Source organism: Schistocerca piceifrons, chromosome 1, assembly GCF_021461385.2.
Source record: "Schistocerca piceifrons isolate TAMUIC-IGC-003096 chromosome 1, iqSchPice1.1, whole genome shotgun sequence".
NCBI lineage: Eukaryota > Metazoa > Arthropoda > Insecta > Orthoptera > Acrididae > Schistocerca > Schistocerca piceifrons.
The window spans coordinates 1,098,724,810-1,098,742,676 of NC_060138.1; the positions used below are offsets into that span (position 1 = coordinate 1,098,724,810).

Below are 17,867 nucleotides of genomic sequence, written 5' to 3' on the forward strand. Positions count from 1 at the left end.
ATATACATTATAACCATGGAGAAAAGATAACAGACAGCACTAAATCTTCATTATCAGCCTCTAGCAACGTTCTTTGCCCCGAAATACCACATTACTGCTTAGGATTTCCCATTTTATGAGCAGCCCAATGTTCCAATTAGATTTTACTTGTTAATTACGTAATGTCAACACCACAATAGTGACCTCAAGCACTCATTCCTGACAGGTTTTAACAAGACAATAACCAATATAAAAAATAAATGACACAGAAAAATGTTACAATAAGACAGAAAAATTTGTGATAAATAAAACAAAAGGAAAAGAAAAGAAAAGAAAAGGAAGGAAGAAAGGAAAAGAAAAGGAATAAAAGGCCTGGTCTCAAAGAGAAATTTATGACAAAGAGTATGAAAACAAGCAAAAAAATAAAATATACCTGAACACAGAGCCCCTAATGTCAGTTAAGGGTGAAATGTGTTGACAGCAAACACAAATGTGAAAGAAGATGCATGGGAAAAAAACATCAAAGAGGGATATTACCCTCATTGTTTACTTGTATCCTCATCTAGTTGGGCTGTATATGATACCTTTCTTATACCTCACATCAGATTTCAGCTGTAACTGAGGTCTTTTAGTTTTAAATGCAAGCAAGAAAATATCTCAAGACACTATGACTTTGGCTGTGCTGCCTACCATCAAATGACACCAGTTCTGTAAGCTTTTTGGTATCACAAACCCTAATTTTTTTTCACTCCTCTATTTATTTTCCCCACAGTTTGAAATGGTGATATTAACATACCACATACTTCTAAGATCAAAGAAAACAGTATTGTATGTAAAAACCTATGTTACATACCTTCATGTAAAGTTCATACCAGTGCTTTGCAACCTGAAACAGTACTTCAGGATACACACCACCACCTTTTGCCGCATTTTCAACAGTAAGACAGGACTGCTCAAGCATCTGATCGCTCTGCTCCTTGCACTGAAATTAAAAAGAGCATACTTTCTATAAGACTGAAGGACACTGGGATAGATGATGCCCGCCTGCATACTCGCAGATAACACTTGCAGGTGGGGTGTCATCTAGCCTGCTTATGGTGCGAGTTTGGATTACCAATATCAGTTGTTTATGTAATTTTTTACTACTTTTCGCCCCGAGATGGCTTTCTCTCACAATCAGCTTTGTATTGAGAATATTCTCTGTCTTGTAACTGTGAAACAATGGCAGTTCCCACACTTGTTCACGAAAGCCAAAGCATCTTAGAGTCACTGCTCATGATGTCACAACATCTTGTATGTAGTGCTGTCACTAGCTGTCATCCTCAGTGAGTCATTCTTGGGACTTCAGGCCTTGGTCACATGACTCCTGTGTTGTTCTTTGTGTGTTTTGTGTGTCGTGTTTATGCACCCGTATACTTATTTGTATAGTAATAAAATAATAGAGAATTCAGATTATTAAGAATATGAATTTATATCTTTTTGAGGTGACTTTTTTGTGATGAATGTCTGCAAAATTAATAAGCAATAAAAAAGAAATCTTTCTTCTTCTTACCTAAGTTCATCTTACGATGTTATGTATTGGTTATGTGTGTTCCAAGTATGCCATATTTCCCCACATAGATTCCTGGTTTGGCAAAAGATAATTTGTGCTGAAATACTGAGGCTTATTAAGTGAGGACACATTCATTATGGAATACTTTATTTACATTTGTCGAGTTGCTATATGAAATTGTGCAATAAGAAAGTTACGAGGGAAGTAAATAAATTACACTTAGTGCCAACACGGTGAGGAAAGTACAAACAATAGGAACCCAGTACATGTGTCAACAGTGTCAGTTTTATTGTTTATGCTTTTGGTCACTCTGAATTCCAACATTTGAGGAATAACACAGTGTGCAGCAATTAATGGCTATATATTGTGCAAATGGGATGAACTGTTTTTGCAGACATGTTCATTCATTGTGTTATTCATTACATGTGACCCAATTTGTAGTTCTGATGTGTATATTGAACCATTCAATAAATCATAGCTACATAAATTTGACACAGCAATATTTTTATGAACTGTTAATTTCAATTAGCTACTGATGGCTTATTATTCTTTCATGCAATAAGCTTATTTCAGTGTTACTTCCATTTTCAGTATTACAGTCTCCATAAATTATCATCTAATTGACAGCATCTAGACCATGTACAATGATTGTAGGTGTACTAGAAAATGGCAACAGTGTCAATATAATCTTACTGTATGAAAGAATAATGTAACATCCAGCTGCTGTGGCCGCTGTCCACCTCATGGCAGTCGCTATGTTAAGGCAAGAGAAATTGTATGACTTGAAGAGTATCTAACAGAACACTGGTTTTCGAATTTTCTATCATCACACCAGTATTTAAGTTACCAATTATTAAAATTTTAGGACTCATATATAAAAGAAGGTGCATTAACAGTATTTGCAAAAAAAGAAATACAGTGACAGGCTGATTTAAAAGGGTTATAATCCATGCAAATAAACTCAAAATCTGGTAAATGAGCATGGGATAAAGCCTGCCTTTGCCTTCATTCCTGTAGACCCAATGGAACCAATAACTATTTTGTTAGTATAGTGTAAAATACTTAAATGAAACTCCAGGCTCAGAGTAAGAAGAAAAAAATAAAAAAAGCTGTTGCACTATTAAAACCTAGAACTAAGTAAAGTAATTGTAAAAATAATGAATTCATATAAGCACCTAGAGAGTGCAAGGACAACCAATCCAGGGCTTGCTTAGTCACTAGTTGTAGTAATCAACAAATGTTTAGCCTTCACAAAATTCCTGAAACTGGCACAGAGAGTACCAGTCTATAAAAAATGATGACCCATGTGAAGATCCAGTTTTAGACCAATTTCAGTATCAATAATCCCTCTTGCCAGGACCACCACATTAAGAAGTAGACAGAGAATTACAAGTCTGTGGTAACCTAGATAGGAATAATAGCCATTTTCAGTCAGTATGAGTTTTTATGGCTCACCAGTGTAAAAAATAAATAAATAAAATAAAAAAACCTAGGAGATTTCATTATGAGGCAAAAAAATATATAATTACCTAATAAGAGAAACATAGAAATACTAAGCTGCCAGCTTTCTGGAACACCAGACAGTTTTCCAGTAGTTCCTCTAAAAATGTTCAACACATTGCTTCAAGAAGTAAACAATTTTCATTATATGTTCCATTAAAAACTGTTGTTATTAACTTTCTTTGTGTGTAATGTGATAAATAATTTAAGTTTGATGCAGTCTGTCCAGTAATGAAAAAAGACACATACCTAGTAATAAAGTATATGTTGGACAGAAACTTTTGTCCCAAAGCTAATTCGTGAGATAAATTCTTTAAATATATTATCTTAATTGTATGACTGATATCACCTTTGATCAGAGTTACTAATACCCCACCAGTTTTCATATTTGATCTAAAATACCCAGTTAAAAATTTGAAGCCAACTGGACGACACATTTTGCATTTGTGTTCCTTTACATGTCTGCCACCACGAGGCTGCCCCCAGCCTTGTGCCAGTCAACGTGTTACGCCATTGCACATTCTGGCACAGTACAACACACTGCAATACTTCTAGAAGTAGTTCAGTTGTATTTCTCAATGGTTGTATATGTATGTGGATGGAGACCAGATATTTACAATATTTAGCATAGGTTTATCATTACCTGACTGTGTACTTAATGATGATTGTAATTTAATAGACTGACTTTAAAGGACAGAGCTTGGTTTCACTGCAAGTTTCCTCATGTTCAAGACTACTGATAGTTTTCTTCAATTTTGTCACTCTGACTTTGGCTCAAGTTATATATTGGCACCCACCCTCCACCCCCACCCCTCCGTCAAAATCTTGGTTGTGGTGACAGACTGATCTGTAGTGCAGCCCAAGGTCTTGTTTATCTCCCCCCCCCCTTTTTTTAAGGTGGCAATCTGATTGAACTAAGGGTTGACCAAGCCAACAATTGTGAAAGCAGAAAATCTGACTGTTGTTACAAACTGAGCATGGCCAAAGACTAATGTTTACATCTACGCCATATTGAAAAATGCAAGTGGGGCCTACTATGTAACTTTTACCTCAACTTTTTCAATAACTTTCTTATATTCAAAAATACAAGAGGTTCACTGTGGAGGTCACATCAGTAATAAATAAATCACTTTATTTGTATCCATTGTCTGACACTTCAGGTGCTGATGGATGATACATCCCAATTTTGCAGAAATGTTGCTGATATTTTCTGTCATTCAGCTGCATCATGTTTTGGTAGTGGAACACATTGAGAAGACCTCTTCTTCTTCGTTAAGAACAGCATTCTCTGGGGAACAATTTTCCTCTTGGAACTTCTGGACACAAATACACTATGGACCTCATTACAGATTGCAATTAAAGTGCCTTCCAAGGAAGTTATGTGCTTGTCATGTACTCTAAGTTTCCTGTTTGTTGAAATTCCTCAAACAAGTTTTAACATCTTGGATGTCAACATGTCATCCTGATACAATATGGTTGCATGATCATTGGATGTCTCCCTTCTGCTGGTCTGTGCCAGTATTTCCTGTGTTTCATTTACAACACATGCATCCACACTTGAAATAAATTGTTTGTTTTCATTGTTTCGACTATCTGCAGGCTGCTGCATAGTTATATTCTTCTGGCACACAGTATGTATGTGTTTACACATCTTCCACTTAATGCTTGAATCCACACATGAGCAAGACTACTTGTATATACAGGTATTATACAGGGTGATTCAAAAAGAATACCACAACTTCAAAAATGTGTATTTAATGAAAGAAACATAATATAACCTTCTGTTATACATCGTTACAAAGAGTATTTAAAAATGTTTTTTTTTTCACTCAAAAACAAGTTCAGAGATGTTCAATATGGCCCCCTCCAGACACACGGGCAATATCAACCCGATACTCCAACTCGTTCCACACTCTCTGTAGCATATCAGGCGTAACAGTTTGGATAGCTGCTGTTATTTCTCGTTTCAAATCATCAATGGTGGCTGGGAGAAGTGGCCGAAACACCATATCCTTAACATACCCCCATAAGAAAAAATCGCAGGGGTTAAGATCAGGGCTTCTTGGAGGCCAGTGATGAAGTGCTCTGTTACGGGCTGCCTGGCGGCCGATCCATCGCCTCGGGTAGTTGACGTTCAGGTAGTTACGGACAGATAAGTGCCAATGTGGTGGCGCTCCATCCTGCTGAAATATGAATTGTTGTGCTTCTTGTTCGAGCTGAGGGAACAGCCAATTCTCTAACACCTCCAGATACTGTAGTCCAGTTACAGTAGCACCTTCGAAGAAAAAGGGACCAAAAACTTTATTGGCTGAAATGGCACAGAAAACGTTCACCTTAGGCGAGTCACGTTCATACTGAGTTGTTTCCTGCGGATTCTCAGTGCCCCATATACAGACATTGTGACAGTTGACTTTCCCGTTAGTGTGGAAAGTTGCTTCATCACTAAACACAACCTTTGAAACGAAAGATTCATCTGTTTCCATTTGAGCAAGGATAAAATCACAGAAATCGATTCTTTTAATCTTATCAGCTGCAGACAGTGCTTTAACCAATTTCAGACGATAAGGTTTCATAACTAACCTTTTTCGTAGGACTCTCCATACAGTTGATTGTGGAATTTGCAGCTCTCTGCTAGCTCTGCGAGTCGATTTTCCTGGGCTGTGAATAAATGCTTGCTGGATGCGTGCTACATTTTCATCACTTGTTCTCGGCCGTCCAGAACTTTTCCCTTTGCACAAACACCCATTCTCTGTAAACTGTTTATACCAACGTTTAATACACCACCTATCAGGAGGTTTAACACCATACTTCGTTCGAAATGCACGCTGAACAACTGTCGTCGATTCACTTCTGCCGTACTCAATAACACAAAAAGCTTTCTGTTGAGCGGTCGCCATCTTAGCATCAACTGACGCTGACGCCTAGTCAACAGCGCCTCAAGCGAACAAATGTACAACTAAATGAAACTTTATAGCTCCCTTAATTCGCCAACAGATAGTGCTTAGCTCTGCCTTTTGTAGTTGCAGAGTTTTAAATTCCTAAAGTTGTGGTATTCTTTTTGAATCACCCTGTACTTTTCACACCTTAATTTACATTTACACCCCCCCTCATTATCCCCGACAAAACGTATTTCTTGCACATTTGAACAAGATGATGTTTCCCAACCATCAACCACCTTGATAATGGGCTTTTGTTTTCTTTGCTTCACATCTTCATTTAAATTGAAGCCTATGGTGAATCTCAGTTTGTGGGTGAGCTTTCCTTTTGTCAGGGCAAGGAGTCTGTTGAACATTTTTTCCACAACAAATGAAATCAGAGCAACTATTGCTTTGTCTAGATGTTTCACACACACCCTTCCAAATAAAAATATTTAACTGCATGATGCATTCACTCCAAATGCATATTTGTATTTATGCCAGCATTTAATCTGTGGCAATAAGGGCAACACTGTGAATTTTGGAAGTAACTGTCCTGTAAGAAAGAACAAAATTCAGATGTTTCTGGATCCCTCTTAAGTTTTTGGACAGCAACTGGAAATATCAGTTCAAGTGCAGCCACATTCCTCTCCTCCAACGACTCTCTGACGAGTTTATAAGCTTGGGCTTGTTTCTCTAGGCCTGTAATTTTCCGACCAAGGTTTCTTCTCCATGCTTCGTTCACATGCAAAATAGTCTCTTCACTGGTGTGTCCGTTACTGAATTTCATGCATAACAGAAAGAGTAAGCCAAATGGGGCATTAACACCTTGGGTGAAATTTTATCTACCTCCGATCTTATACAATCCAGAAATATTAACATTATTAGGGTATCAATTCCGTTTGATACAAGAAAGGCTCAAGGGAACCAGTATCATATCATCTAGTACAAATAATGTTGACAATTCAAAATTGTAGGCATTCGGTACATGTCTTGTGTCCATACACACACAATCATTCTGTATATTTTCAGAATTTCTCTCTGAGCTTGATTCATTATTATTAGAACAAAATCACTGCTTTTTAGGCTTGGATGAACTTCATTAACTATTTCTTGAGGCTCATAAAACAGCACACAATGATTCTCATCTGAGCCTATTTCATGTACCCAGGCCTCTAGACTAACTGTGTGGTTTTGATGTTTCACTGAAATACGTGAGTTTTAAGAACATTCAATGTTTGCAAGATCCTGCCTCATTATATGACAAATCATTTCCAGTTCAAAACCAGACTGAATCTCTCACTTTGTCCATTATAGCTTGAAGAGGGACTTTGCTGGCGAAGTCTGCAGCTATGCTGGCTTTCTCTTTCAGTTACTGCAATATGACGTAAGTCACTGTCGTGACCAACATGCACAGGCACCAATATTGCCTGGCGCGGGCTACCTGTGGTTTGGGTAACTTTAATATGTGCTGGGCACATTCCACCAATTTTTTCGCTTCCTTGCACTTTCAAGTGCCTGTGAGCCTTACTTTGTGAAATAAAGTGATCAGAACAATGGCAAATATAATATTACTCACTGTACCATCAACAGCCACTTTAGAGCCACAGTTTTTAACAAAGGCTGCCCTTGTTGTTTTCTCCGTATCTAGTTTCCCTTCCCCAAAATTGGAAAATAACATGAAATAAATATTTTCTGTAGTAACTTGAACATCATGCACTGTTCCTAAATGGTCTAAATAACACTGTCCTGACCCTGTTTCAAAATCGCATGCACAGCACAATTTCTTTCCTCCCATTTTATCATTTGAGATCTTACTATGGTAATCATGCTGATGGTGCTTGATGTTGTGTTCGTAATTGAAATTTTGTTACAGGCTCCACACTGATAAATATAAGACTTGTGTTCTTTCTGGAGAGAATTTTTCTAGGTAAATCTTCGAAGCATGTTCTCTCAGATGTTTATTAAATTTATACTGCTTTCCACACACTGATCACTTCAACCACTTACGTTCACTCATATCAACAGAAATAGAAAAATGTTTCACATTTTAATACAAAACATGTAAACAGCAGCTTTCTTTAGTAGCTATACTCACATGTATAAAAAACCAATGGAGGAAAAACATCTTTCTCGTTTTTCGTCTTGTCTTGCCTCATCTCACTGCCTGGTGGTCACGTGACCGAGACCCGAGGTGTCGCAAATGACTCTCTGAAAATTATGCCTAGCTGCACCACTACATACTAGATATTGTGACATCACGAGCTGTGACCCTAGGACACTTAGATTTTAATGCCGAGCTTACATTGTAGCGTAGTCATCAACAGCACAGTACGAGATACAAAATCGCGACATTTATTGCTTTGAAACTTGTTATCATTTGACAGCTGGAGTGACACTAGCACTCCTAGCACAGAGAAAGCCAACAGTAAGATGAAAGTTTGTTTTTAATTATTTTTAATTAATATATGAAATAGTTACTATATTTTACATTCCAGTAGTCAGGCTACATGAATGATTGTGAAATAAATGTAAAAAACAGCCAAATTCACTTATCCATGTCTTAGTACATCATAGTCATGGAAAAATATTTTTAAATTTTGTTTGTATTTGTAGCTTATTCCACATAAAAGCAAGAAAATATAATGGAATTATTTCCATTATGAGATGCATATATTTTTGCTTATATCTGTTTTTACTGTGATAGGCACTTTTCTTGATATGTAACAATTTTGCACGGAGTCTAACGATTTCCACATTCTTAGACTTCACTCGAATTTCCAACGCACAAATATTTTTGAACTTTATTATCTCTCTGGGACCTCAGAAACTACAGACAGACAAATATGATGTATCTTTTTTGCGATTGCCACAATTTATTACACTACATGTCCTGTCCTTTGTGAGAGCTATGTTACAAATCACTAAAAGTGATGCCATTCGTACTCAACCAATATTGTATTCAAAAGTGTAGCTTACTGTCTTCTGTGGGATATGCCGATACCATAACTGTCTTGGCCAACATGCTGTGAAGCATACCTGACCATACATCTACTCAAATGAGCAGTGCACATACAGTAGCAACACAACATCTACACACTGTTGGTAGCAACCACTTCTACACACATTTTCAATGGCTTTAAAAAGAGTAAATGTGTCAGATAGGCACACAGGTCTGAAGTTCCTCATAGACACTGGCTCCAACATCAGTGTGTTGTTTGTCTGCCATGCGCTGGACAGCAAACAGGAAATTGGGCAGTGATGGTGACAGTCAAAAACACTGCAATCAACACTTAGGGACACAAAGTGTTCACCTTCAACACTGATTTCTCCATGCCTTTCACACAATCACTAATAATCACTGATGTCCATGAACTTATTTTAGGTGCAGATTCCTTGCACATTTTGCACTAGCAGCTGATCTGCACGGAACATGGTTACTGAACTCAGTTGACAACAATGCACTATCAGGGACTAGATGCCTTCCTGCTTCAAGTGTGTTACTGAAAATCAATTATGGTTGCACCTCTAACAAACAATGCACAATCACAACACAGAAGTCTTCTGAGGACCACTCAAACAACCAAGTGAGATGCAGGTACAGGTTCACCACAATGATGTCATGCACAGTACAGTACCCACATTCAGATTAAACCAGACAGCCCATCTTACTGTCATGACGCCACTGTATCCAGACTTGTAAAACGTACACTCACAATGGACAACATGTTCCGCAACCTCCAGGAGAGTTTAAGTCAGGCAGTGTTACTCACTCAGTATCTCATGCACACCTGGCTATAGCCACTGATGCAAGTCAGTTGGCAATCACAGCAGCACTCCACCAACAAGTAGACCAACATTGGCAGCCCAAATTTTTCTCTATAAGATTGTAACCAACCCAACATAAATGGAGTGCACATGACACAGAGCTGTTAACAATTTTCAAAGCAGTCAGATACTTCCAACCTCAAATAGAAGCTTGACCAGTGAGTATTTTTACAAACCATAAACACATTACTTCAGTGTTTAAGAATGTTAGTGACAAGTGCTCACCTAGACAGTTTCAATATGCTGTGTTCATAAGCCAGTTTATGATGACTTTCACCAAGTAGAAGATACCGAAAATTTAATGGCCGCCTACTTTCCTCGTATTTGTGGTGTGGCAGAGATTACAGACTACAGAAAGCTTCCTGTAAAACAGGTCACAACTGTTGTCGAACAACTCTTCTATATGGCTGTACCCGACTCTAACTGGAAACTGTGGTGTGATGTATCTCGAAACAAACCACATCCATTCATTTTGCGTAAGTTCTGCAAGGCAGCATATGACTGCATCCATTGCTTACCTCATTAGGGAACACCAACTCTATGATCAGATTGCTTCCAGATCACTTTGTGTGGCCTCTCATGGAGGAACATGCACCTGCATGGACGCGTTTCTGCGTACTGTGTCAACTGAGTAGTAAAGTTGGTTGTGATATTTGTGCTGACTCTGGAAACTTCTAAGGTGCAACAGCTGGATTTGCTCATATTCAAACAACTAAGGTCATACGCGCCCATGCCAGAACCTTAGAACTCTAAGGGGAAAAAAAGGAGTTAAAAGATACTACATGTTAAGCCCAATCGACGGAAAGAGAGAGAGCTGAAAACAAGGACTTCCTCTTAGAGAAATGTCCACAGGGTGCACCATAGAGAAAATGGAGGTCCTGAACTAAAGATTAAATGTCCTTTACCATATTGCTATGAGAGATAAAAAGTAAAACACTGTCAAGAGCCAACACATCGTTCGCTTAAACGAGCGCTAACACAAACAGTAAACACAAATTATAATGCAAGCAGCTAAAAAAAGGGCATTCGGTCAGGAAATGGCTAACCTTCAAAGTTTGATGACAATGAGCACAACGTGGTGGGGGATCATCACTTAACAAATGACAATGGCTAAAATGGCAGTGCCCAATACGCGACCTAATTAAAATGACTGACGGCGAGAGGACCGAGAGGTAGGTCAACCAGCTGGGAGAGGTTTAATTTCATGGAACTTTTTCCCATGAAGGGAACACCAGCTGTGATGCCAAAGGGACAACACCTGCAGAAAGACAGCAACACAGAGAGCATCGAGAGGAATGGAAGAACTAGCGGACCTAGTTACGAGGACTGCAGCCTTGGCAGCAGCCTCTTTTCCCATCAGACCAATGTGACCAGGGACACTCATTAACATCACAGTGATTCCATCAAGCGTGAGGAAGTGGAACCTTTCGTCGACCCGTTGCACTAAGGGATGGACTGTGCATAGCACACACAGGCCTGAAGGGCACTGAAAGAATCGAAGCAGATGACACAATTGAAAAGCCTGTGTCCCTGGACATATAACATGGCTTGATATAACACAAAGGGCTCTGCTGTAAATAATTGTCAGTATTCCAGAAACCAAAACCGAAAATTTTCGGTGGCAATGGCAAAGACACACCTGACACCACGGTCAGTCCAAGAGCCATCAGTGTACACAGAGGTACTATTGCTAAGTTCCATGCAAAGGTCGAGACTCTTAGAACAATAGATCAAATCTAGAGCAGTAGCCCTAGGAAAAGAATGAAGTCCAAGGTGAACAAGGGGCACTGCATAAAGCCAAGGTGGTGAAGGGTTCACACCCACCAGGAAAGGGGCAGGTAGTGTGAAGTTAAGCTGCTGGGTCAATAGCTGAAAGTGACCTCCAGGAGATAACAGAGAAGAGGGATGTGCCCCATACTGGTGGTTAAAGGAGTCGTCGAAGAAGGAGGCATAGGGTGGGTGGCCAGGCATGGCAGACAAACGGCAAGTGTATCTGCTGAGTAGATCATCATGCTGGCATGCCAGCAGTAGTTCAGCAGCTTCTGAATACAGCAGCTTCTGCATACAGACTCTCAACCAGCCTACTGTAAAAGGCACCAGAGGTCGAACGGATGCCACAGTGGTGGATTGTATTTAGATAGTGTAAGATGGATGGACGTGCCGATGCCTAAGTCAAACACAATAGTCTAGTTCTGAATGGACGTGGGATTGGTACAAACTGAGGAGGCTGGTCTGATCCGCTCCCCAGGAAGTACCACAGAAGACGTGTGACACTGAGGAACTGGGTACAGTGGGTGGCCAGGTAAGACATGAGATGACCACGGTAGTTTTTTATCGAGCAAGAAGAGCCCCAGGAATTTTGTAGTTTCTGCAAACAGAAGAACCCATTGCGCTGAAAGAAATTCATACACATCGTTTTGTCAGTGGAAAAGCAAAACCCACTGTCGATGCTCCACAAGCAAAGACTATCAAGGCATTGCTGTGAACAGAAAGGGAGCCGAACATCCCAGCTGGAGACACACCATAATAGGATTAATGGCGACAGCAAAATCGACGACGCTCAGGACAGAGCCCTGAGTTACCCCGTTTTCCTGGATAAAGGTGTCCAACAAGGCAGAACCCACACGTACCTTGTAAACTTGGTCTTTTAAAAATTTCAGAAGAAAACAGGACAGGCATCCTCAGAAGCCCCACGTGTAGAGTGTACATAGGATATATCAGTCCTCCAGCACGTGTCATAGGCCTTCTCCAAATCAAAAAATATGGCCACAGTCTGGTTTCCGCAGAAAACAGTTCATGACGTAGGTTGACAAAGTGACGAGATGGTCAACTGCAGAATGGCACCCTCAAAATCCACATTGTACAATGGTTTGTATATTTCGAGACTTGAGCCACCATGAGCAAGGTGCTGAAACATCTGAATGTTAACATCGTCTGGCTCTGGGGCAAAAGTGAGAGCATGAACTAGCTCCTGTGTAGTAAAGGAAGCATTGTGGCATTCACAATTCTGAAAGGAGAAGAATATCACAAAAGTCTCCTCCACTCGTTTCTGATGGAGGAAGGCAGTTTGATAGTGAGTGGAGCTCGAAATATCCACAAAATAGCAGCCAAAGGCACTGGAGACAACAACAGGGTCCACAATGACATCATCTGCTATGGTCAGGCTGGAAATTCGGAAATGGACCTTGGTTCCAGAGAGCTATCAGAGGTTGGCACACACAACAGGACAGGAAATAGAACTGTTAAAAGAACTAGTAAATGAAATCCAGCTAGCTTTCCTCCTATCCTGAAGAATGCAATGACACTGCACATGCAACTGTTTATATTTATAATGAATGCAGAGTGCCACTGTGGGATGACTGAAAACTTGCAGAGAGCACGCCTCCACATGTGAATTGTGCCGCAGTACACTTAAGTCCAACATGGGACCAGGACGTGGCATGATATTGGTTAAGTGTGATGAATCGAACTTTCTGCAGTGGTAAGGATAAGTTTGTAAGGTATTCTACCTGATCATCACAACTGGGAAAATGCTGTTCACCATCAAAGGTCTCCACGGAGGATTAAAGCCTCCAGTTGGCCTTAGAAAGCTGCCAGTTGGGTTTACACATAGGTGGGGTAGGAGTCAGCAAATGGATATCACACAAGAAACGGTCGCTCGAGTACATGTCAGAGAGAACCGACCACTCAAGATGTCGTGCAAGCTGGGCAGTGAAGAATGAGAGGTCCAAATGGAACAGGTGTGCGTGGAGTCTGAAAGGAACGAGTGTGTGCTCCAGTGGTAAGGAAGATGAGGTTGAGTTGACTGAGGTGGTCACCCAAGAGGGCACCTCTCTGACAGGTACTAGGAAAGCCACAAAAGGGATGGTGTGCATTGAAGTCAACATCCCCCAGGCTGTGGCTAAGCCATGTCTCCGCAATATCCTTTCTTTCAGGAGTGCTAGTTCTGCAAGGTTCGCAGGAGAGCTTCTGTAAAGTTTGGAAGGTAGGAGACGAGGTACTGGCAGAAGTAAAGCTGTGAGTACCGGGCGTGAGTCGAGCTTCAGTAGCTCAGTTGGTAGAGCACTTGCCCGCGAAAGGCAAAGGTCCCGAGTTCGAGTCTCGGTCGGGCACACAGTTTTAATCTGCCAGGAAGTTTCATATCAGCGCAAACTCCGCTGCAGAGTGAAAATCTCATTCTAGCAACAAAAACGGTTGAGGGCATTGCTTGCCAAGCTGGAGAAAGTCTGCCCTGGTAACACGAAGTGACAAAGAGATGCAGATGGTACAAAGGGAAAAGGCGAAGCAAGGAAGGAAAATCAGGACTGCAAAAGCTAGCAGCCAGTTTTTTCAATGACATGGTCTGACTACGAACATCATTCTGGATGAGCAGCATGACTTCCCTATGAGACGGAAAGCCATCCTCAGCAGGAAGGTCAAAGTGGACTGGAAATAAATACGAGAGGCCAAAGCAGTCATGCGGATGCAATTTTGTTTCCTGGAGGCAGAGAACAATTGCGACACTGCAGTTCCAAGAGCAGCCGTAATTCCTCCTTGTTGGATCTAACGCCACGAACATTGCGTTGGTGAAGAGTCATGATGCGGAAAGAGGAGGAGGGGAAAAATGAAAGAGTGTCACCTTGGCGGCTACCGAGCACCAGCCTTTGAAGACTCACTTGCTCAGGGCACAGAGGCTGGAGGATTCTGATCCATCAGATCTAAAGATGCATCGGTATTCTCACTCAGTTGGTCTGCGAATTCCAGGGCAGAAAAATGGTTGGCAGTGCGCACTGGTGAAAGATGTTGATCGGGTGAGACTATCATATGGCAACACTGCTGAAGAGGATCTCAGAGTCAGCAAAGGAGAAGACCATTTGCCTTTGACTTCTTGGAGCCTTTGCGGTTGGTAGATGAAGATTCAGTTGTTTGTTGGCTGGAAGGTCACAAGAAGTCTTTGCATGATTATTCCCTCTGTCCTTGCTGGCCTGCAGATTGTGTAGCAGGTGATTTCACTGCCGGAGGCAAAAATTTGGTGGCTTGTTACACAGTTGGAGGAGAAGGAGACAGGGATGCTATCGTGACACTGGGTGATTTAACAACCACCAAACGGAATCGAAGGTCGCTAGTCCACTTGGTTATTTCCTTTGAGGAGCGAGGTGTAGCAAGAATGGTACTGTAGGTGACAGATGGTAAAATGCAGAGCTATCGACTAGCCATTAAATTGTGAGCAACACCTTAAGGTACTTTCTCCTTCACCTGGATGGCCCGCTCATCAAGATACATGGGAAATTCTAGGAATGAGGCTGCAAGGCACCACTGCAACTGGTACAGTGGGGAGAAGGAGGTGGAAAATCGCCCTCGAGAGCATCCCTACCACATGTAACACACTTGGCACAGTTTGGATAGGACATTTGAGTGTGGTTGTAACGTTGATACTGGTAGCAGCGCATCGAGTTTGGAATGAATGGCCCTACTGTGATGACTTCATAGCCTGCTTTGATCTTTGATGCAAACACTACTCTATCGAACATGAGAAAAAAAGAATGTGTGTAAGCACTAAGGATGCAGCAACCTTTGTCATCACCCAATGCACTGCAGTGATGCCCTGATCAATCGGAGAGGTAAGCCTGGATTTCTCCCCTTGGTCATACCAATGGGCAGCCTAGTGTAAATTACACCAAGCGAAGAATTCAGGGTTCAATGGACCTCGATACAAACAGGATAGCCATGGAGGAGTCAGTCGCAAGATGTTGTTAGGCTTGAGAATCACAATTCATCTCCAAAAGCAAAGTGCCATTGTGTAAACAAGAGCAGGATTTCACAGAGCCTGCAATTGCAATAACTTTTTGAATAATGATTGGATTAAACATTGCAAAGGACTGACCCTCTTCAGTATGTGAAGCCTGGAGAAACTGAGGTGCAGCTGGGAGTGTCTTAATTATTAGCCTCATTCTGTTTACATTTACTAGACGTAGACTGAGATGAAGATGACTGGTTCATTGTGAGAAAATCCTCTACGATTGACAGCGTCTCCGATGGGTGCACTCATTCCAACTGCCTCCCCCCTTCAGCGGGGGGCCACCACCTTAGGTGATTGTTCACACTTCAGGTCACACCTCCTGAACTCCTGACGGAGGGACCAAATGACAATTTGAGAAGGTTAACAGCTCAGGCAATCGCCCCTCCCTGGGTCTAGCCTGTACCAGGGGGTATGTGTAAACTTACCTGTCGAGCCAGGGCTGGGAATTTACACGTTTCCAAGTCACCTGTGATGTGCCAAATGCATGGGCCAGCCTTCAGGTGCACACAGGGAGGAAGAAGAAAAAGAGGAACCTCAAATGGTGAAGCAGAGGACAGATAGGAGAAGGGGAATGAAGAAAGGAAGAAGGAAAGAAAGAAAGACCGACAGAAAGAACAATAGATTGACTGTTCTGATGCCGAGCTACTGAAAATTCAGAAAATATTCCCAAAAATATACTAGGCATGTTCCACACAAGAATGGAAAGAGGATAGACATGCAGCACAGAAGGGAAAAGGTACCACAAAGGCTGGGGGCGCACGGTAGCCAAGAACAAGCTCACCAAAGAGTGGCGAGCCACCTAGGAGGATAGCAATAGATGTATGTGGTGGGTGGAAGCAACCCTGATCACTGACATCTTAGATGAGGCTATGACAAAAACACTTAGGTATACATGGATTGTGATATTATGGTGCCCTCTCCATGTTACAACCAATGAAGGCCACCAGTTTGAAACCACTCTGATCCTGGAACTAGCCAAATTGTGCAGCTTTCACCAACAACACACAATCAGTTACCACCCCTCTAGTAATGATATGGAAGATTGGTGGCATAGAACTTTAAAGGCATCGTTAATATGTCACTTCCCTTATTCTTCTCAGGCCTCTGACCGGTGTAAAAATCTGATATTGGAGCATCCATACTTGGACTGGTTTAAGGTAGCCTCTATGCTTTCCATTGACTTCTTAGTGCAAGTGCTATCATCATGGCTTCTGAACAGATTTGCTAGTGATAATCCATATGGACTCAGTCAGATTGGCACTACAGCCACGGTACAATGGTCCTTTCCCACTGCTGAGTAGAGGGGATCACACCAGGGGGCTTCCTATACAATAGCACACCCTTTAAAGTATCTAAAGAACAATGTCAGTCAGTCATGGATTTTACCCTCAGCAGTCGTGGATACCTCACCAACACGTCACACTACAAACAGTCGACAGTCACTGGATCGAACTTCCCAAACACTGACTGACCTTGCCTCATAGCCTGTGTATTGTGTACACGCTGCGCTGCAGCCAACAGTGTTGCTGCCACTGCAACATCTGACCCACAAGAGTATGTCAATGAATCCAATTTAATTACCAGGATATCCCTATTGTTCCACACTACTTGGGATGCAGGAAGTGGTTGAAGAGGAGGCAGAGCATGTATGGCAGTGACAAGACACACACACGAACACCGACCTGCTTAGTTTTGTTATCTTCACGATAATAATTTAAGATAAGTGCATTAACGTTCAGTTTCTTTTATAGAATGTTTTTGTATGCATTTGTGAAGAACAAAACGTTAATTCTGTATTTTTTTATTTTTTTTTCACACAAACAAAAATATATGAAAAACAATTACTATCCTCCATACCTGCAATATAGCTCGCTGTATTTCATTTGGGTTGAGTGCATGTGCATGGGGCAAACAGGACAGTGCAAGCTCAGCCGCTGCCCGTACTATGTTGGCATCACAACCGCGTGAAGCTCTGTCAGCAATACTGACTGCTTCTGGTGGTGTAAGGTGGCCTTCCCACGTGTCTATTAGGAAGGAAATAGCTGGTGCTCCAATCTCTGTGGCCTGACCTGGAACAAGTAATACAAATAGATTTTTAATAAACAGTTTTTTTAAAATGAAATTACAGAAATACTAAATCAAAGTTCACATGTAAGTGTACTGCTATACTGTTAATGGAAAGTACATAGTGGAATGCAAGTAATGGAAGGAACCAGTTACATTGTCCTGATATTCAAAGTCAACTGGGGTGAAGAGTTATTGAGTGGAGTATATGAATGAGAGGAGAAAGTAGACAGATGAGGGCTAGAGGGGG

The 17,867-nt window shown here is 41.2% G+C and overlaps 1 protein-coding gene across 1 annotated transcript in view; it reads right to left on the reverse strand.

Annotated features, from left to right (window-relative positions):
* LOC124776007 (zinc finger SWIM domain-containing protein 8 homolog) overlaps positions 1-17,867 on the reverse strand; it is a 511,151-nt gene that overhangs the window by 41,841 nt on the left and 451,443 nt on the right. Inside the window, exons 18-19 of the mRNA XM_047250851.1 lie at positions 17,411-17,622; positions 833-961 (exon numbers count right to left, since the gene is read on the reverse strand). Coding sequence (XP_047106807.1) covers positions 833-961; positions 17,411-17,622 — 341 coding nt within the window. The remainder of the gene's footprint in view (positions 1-832; positions 962-17,410; positions 17,623-17,867) is intronic.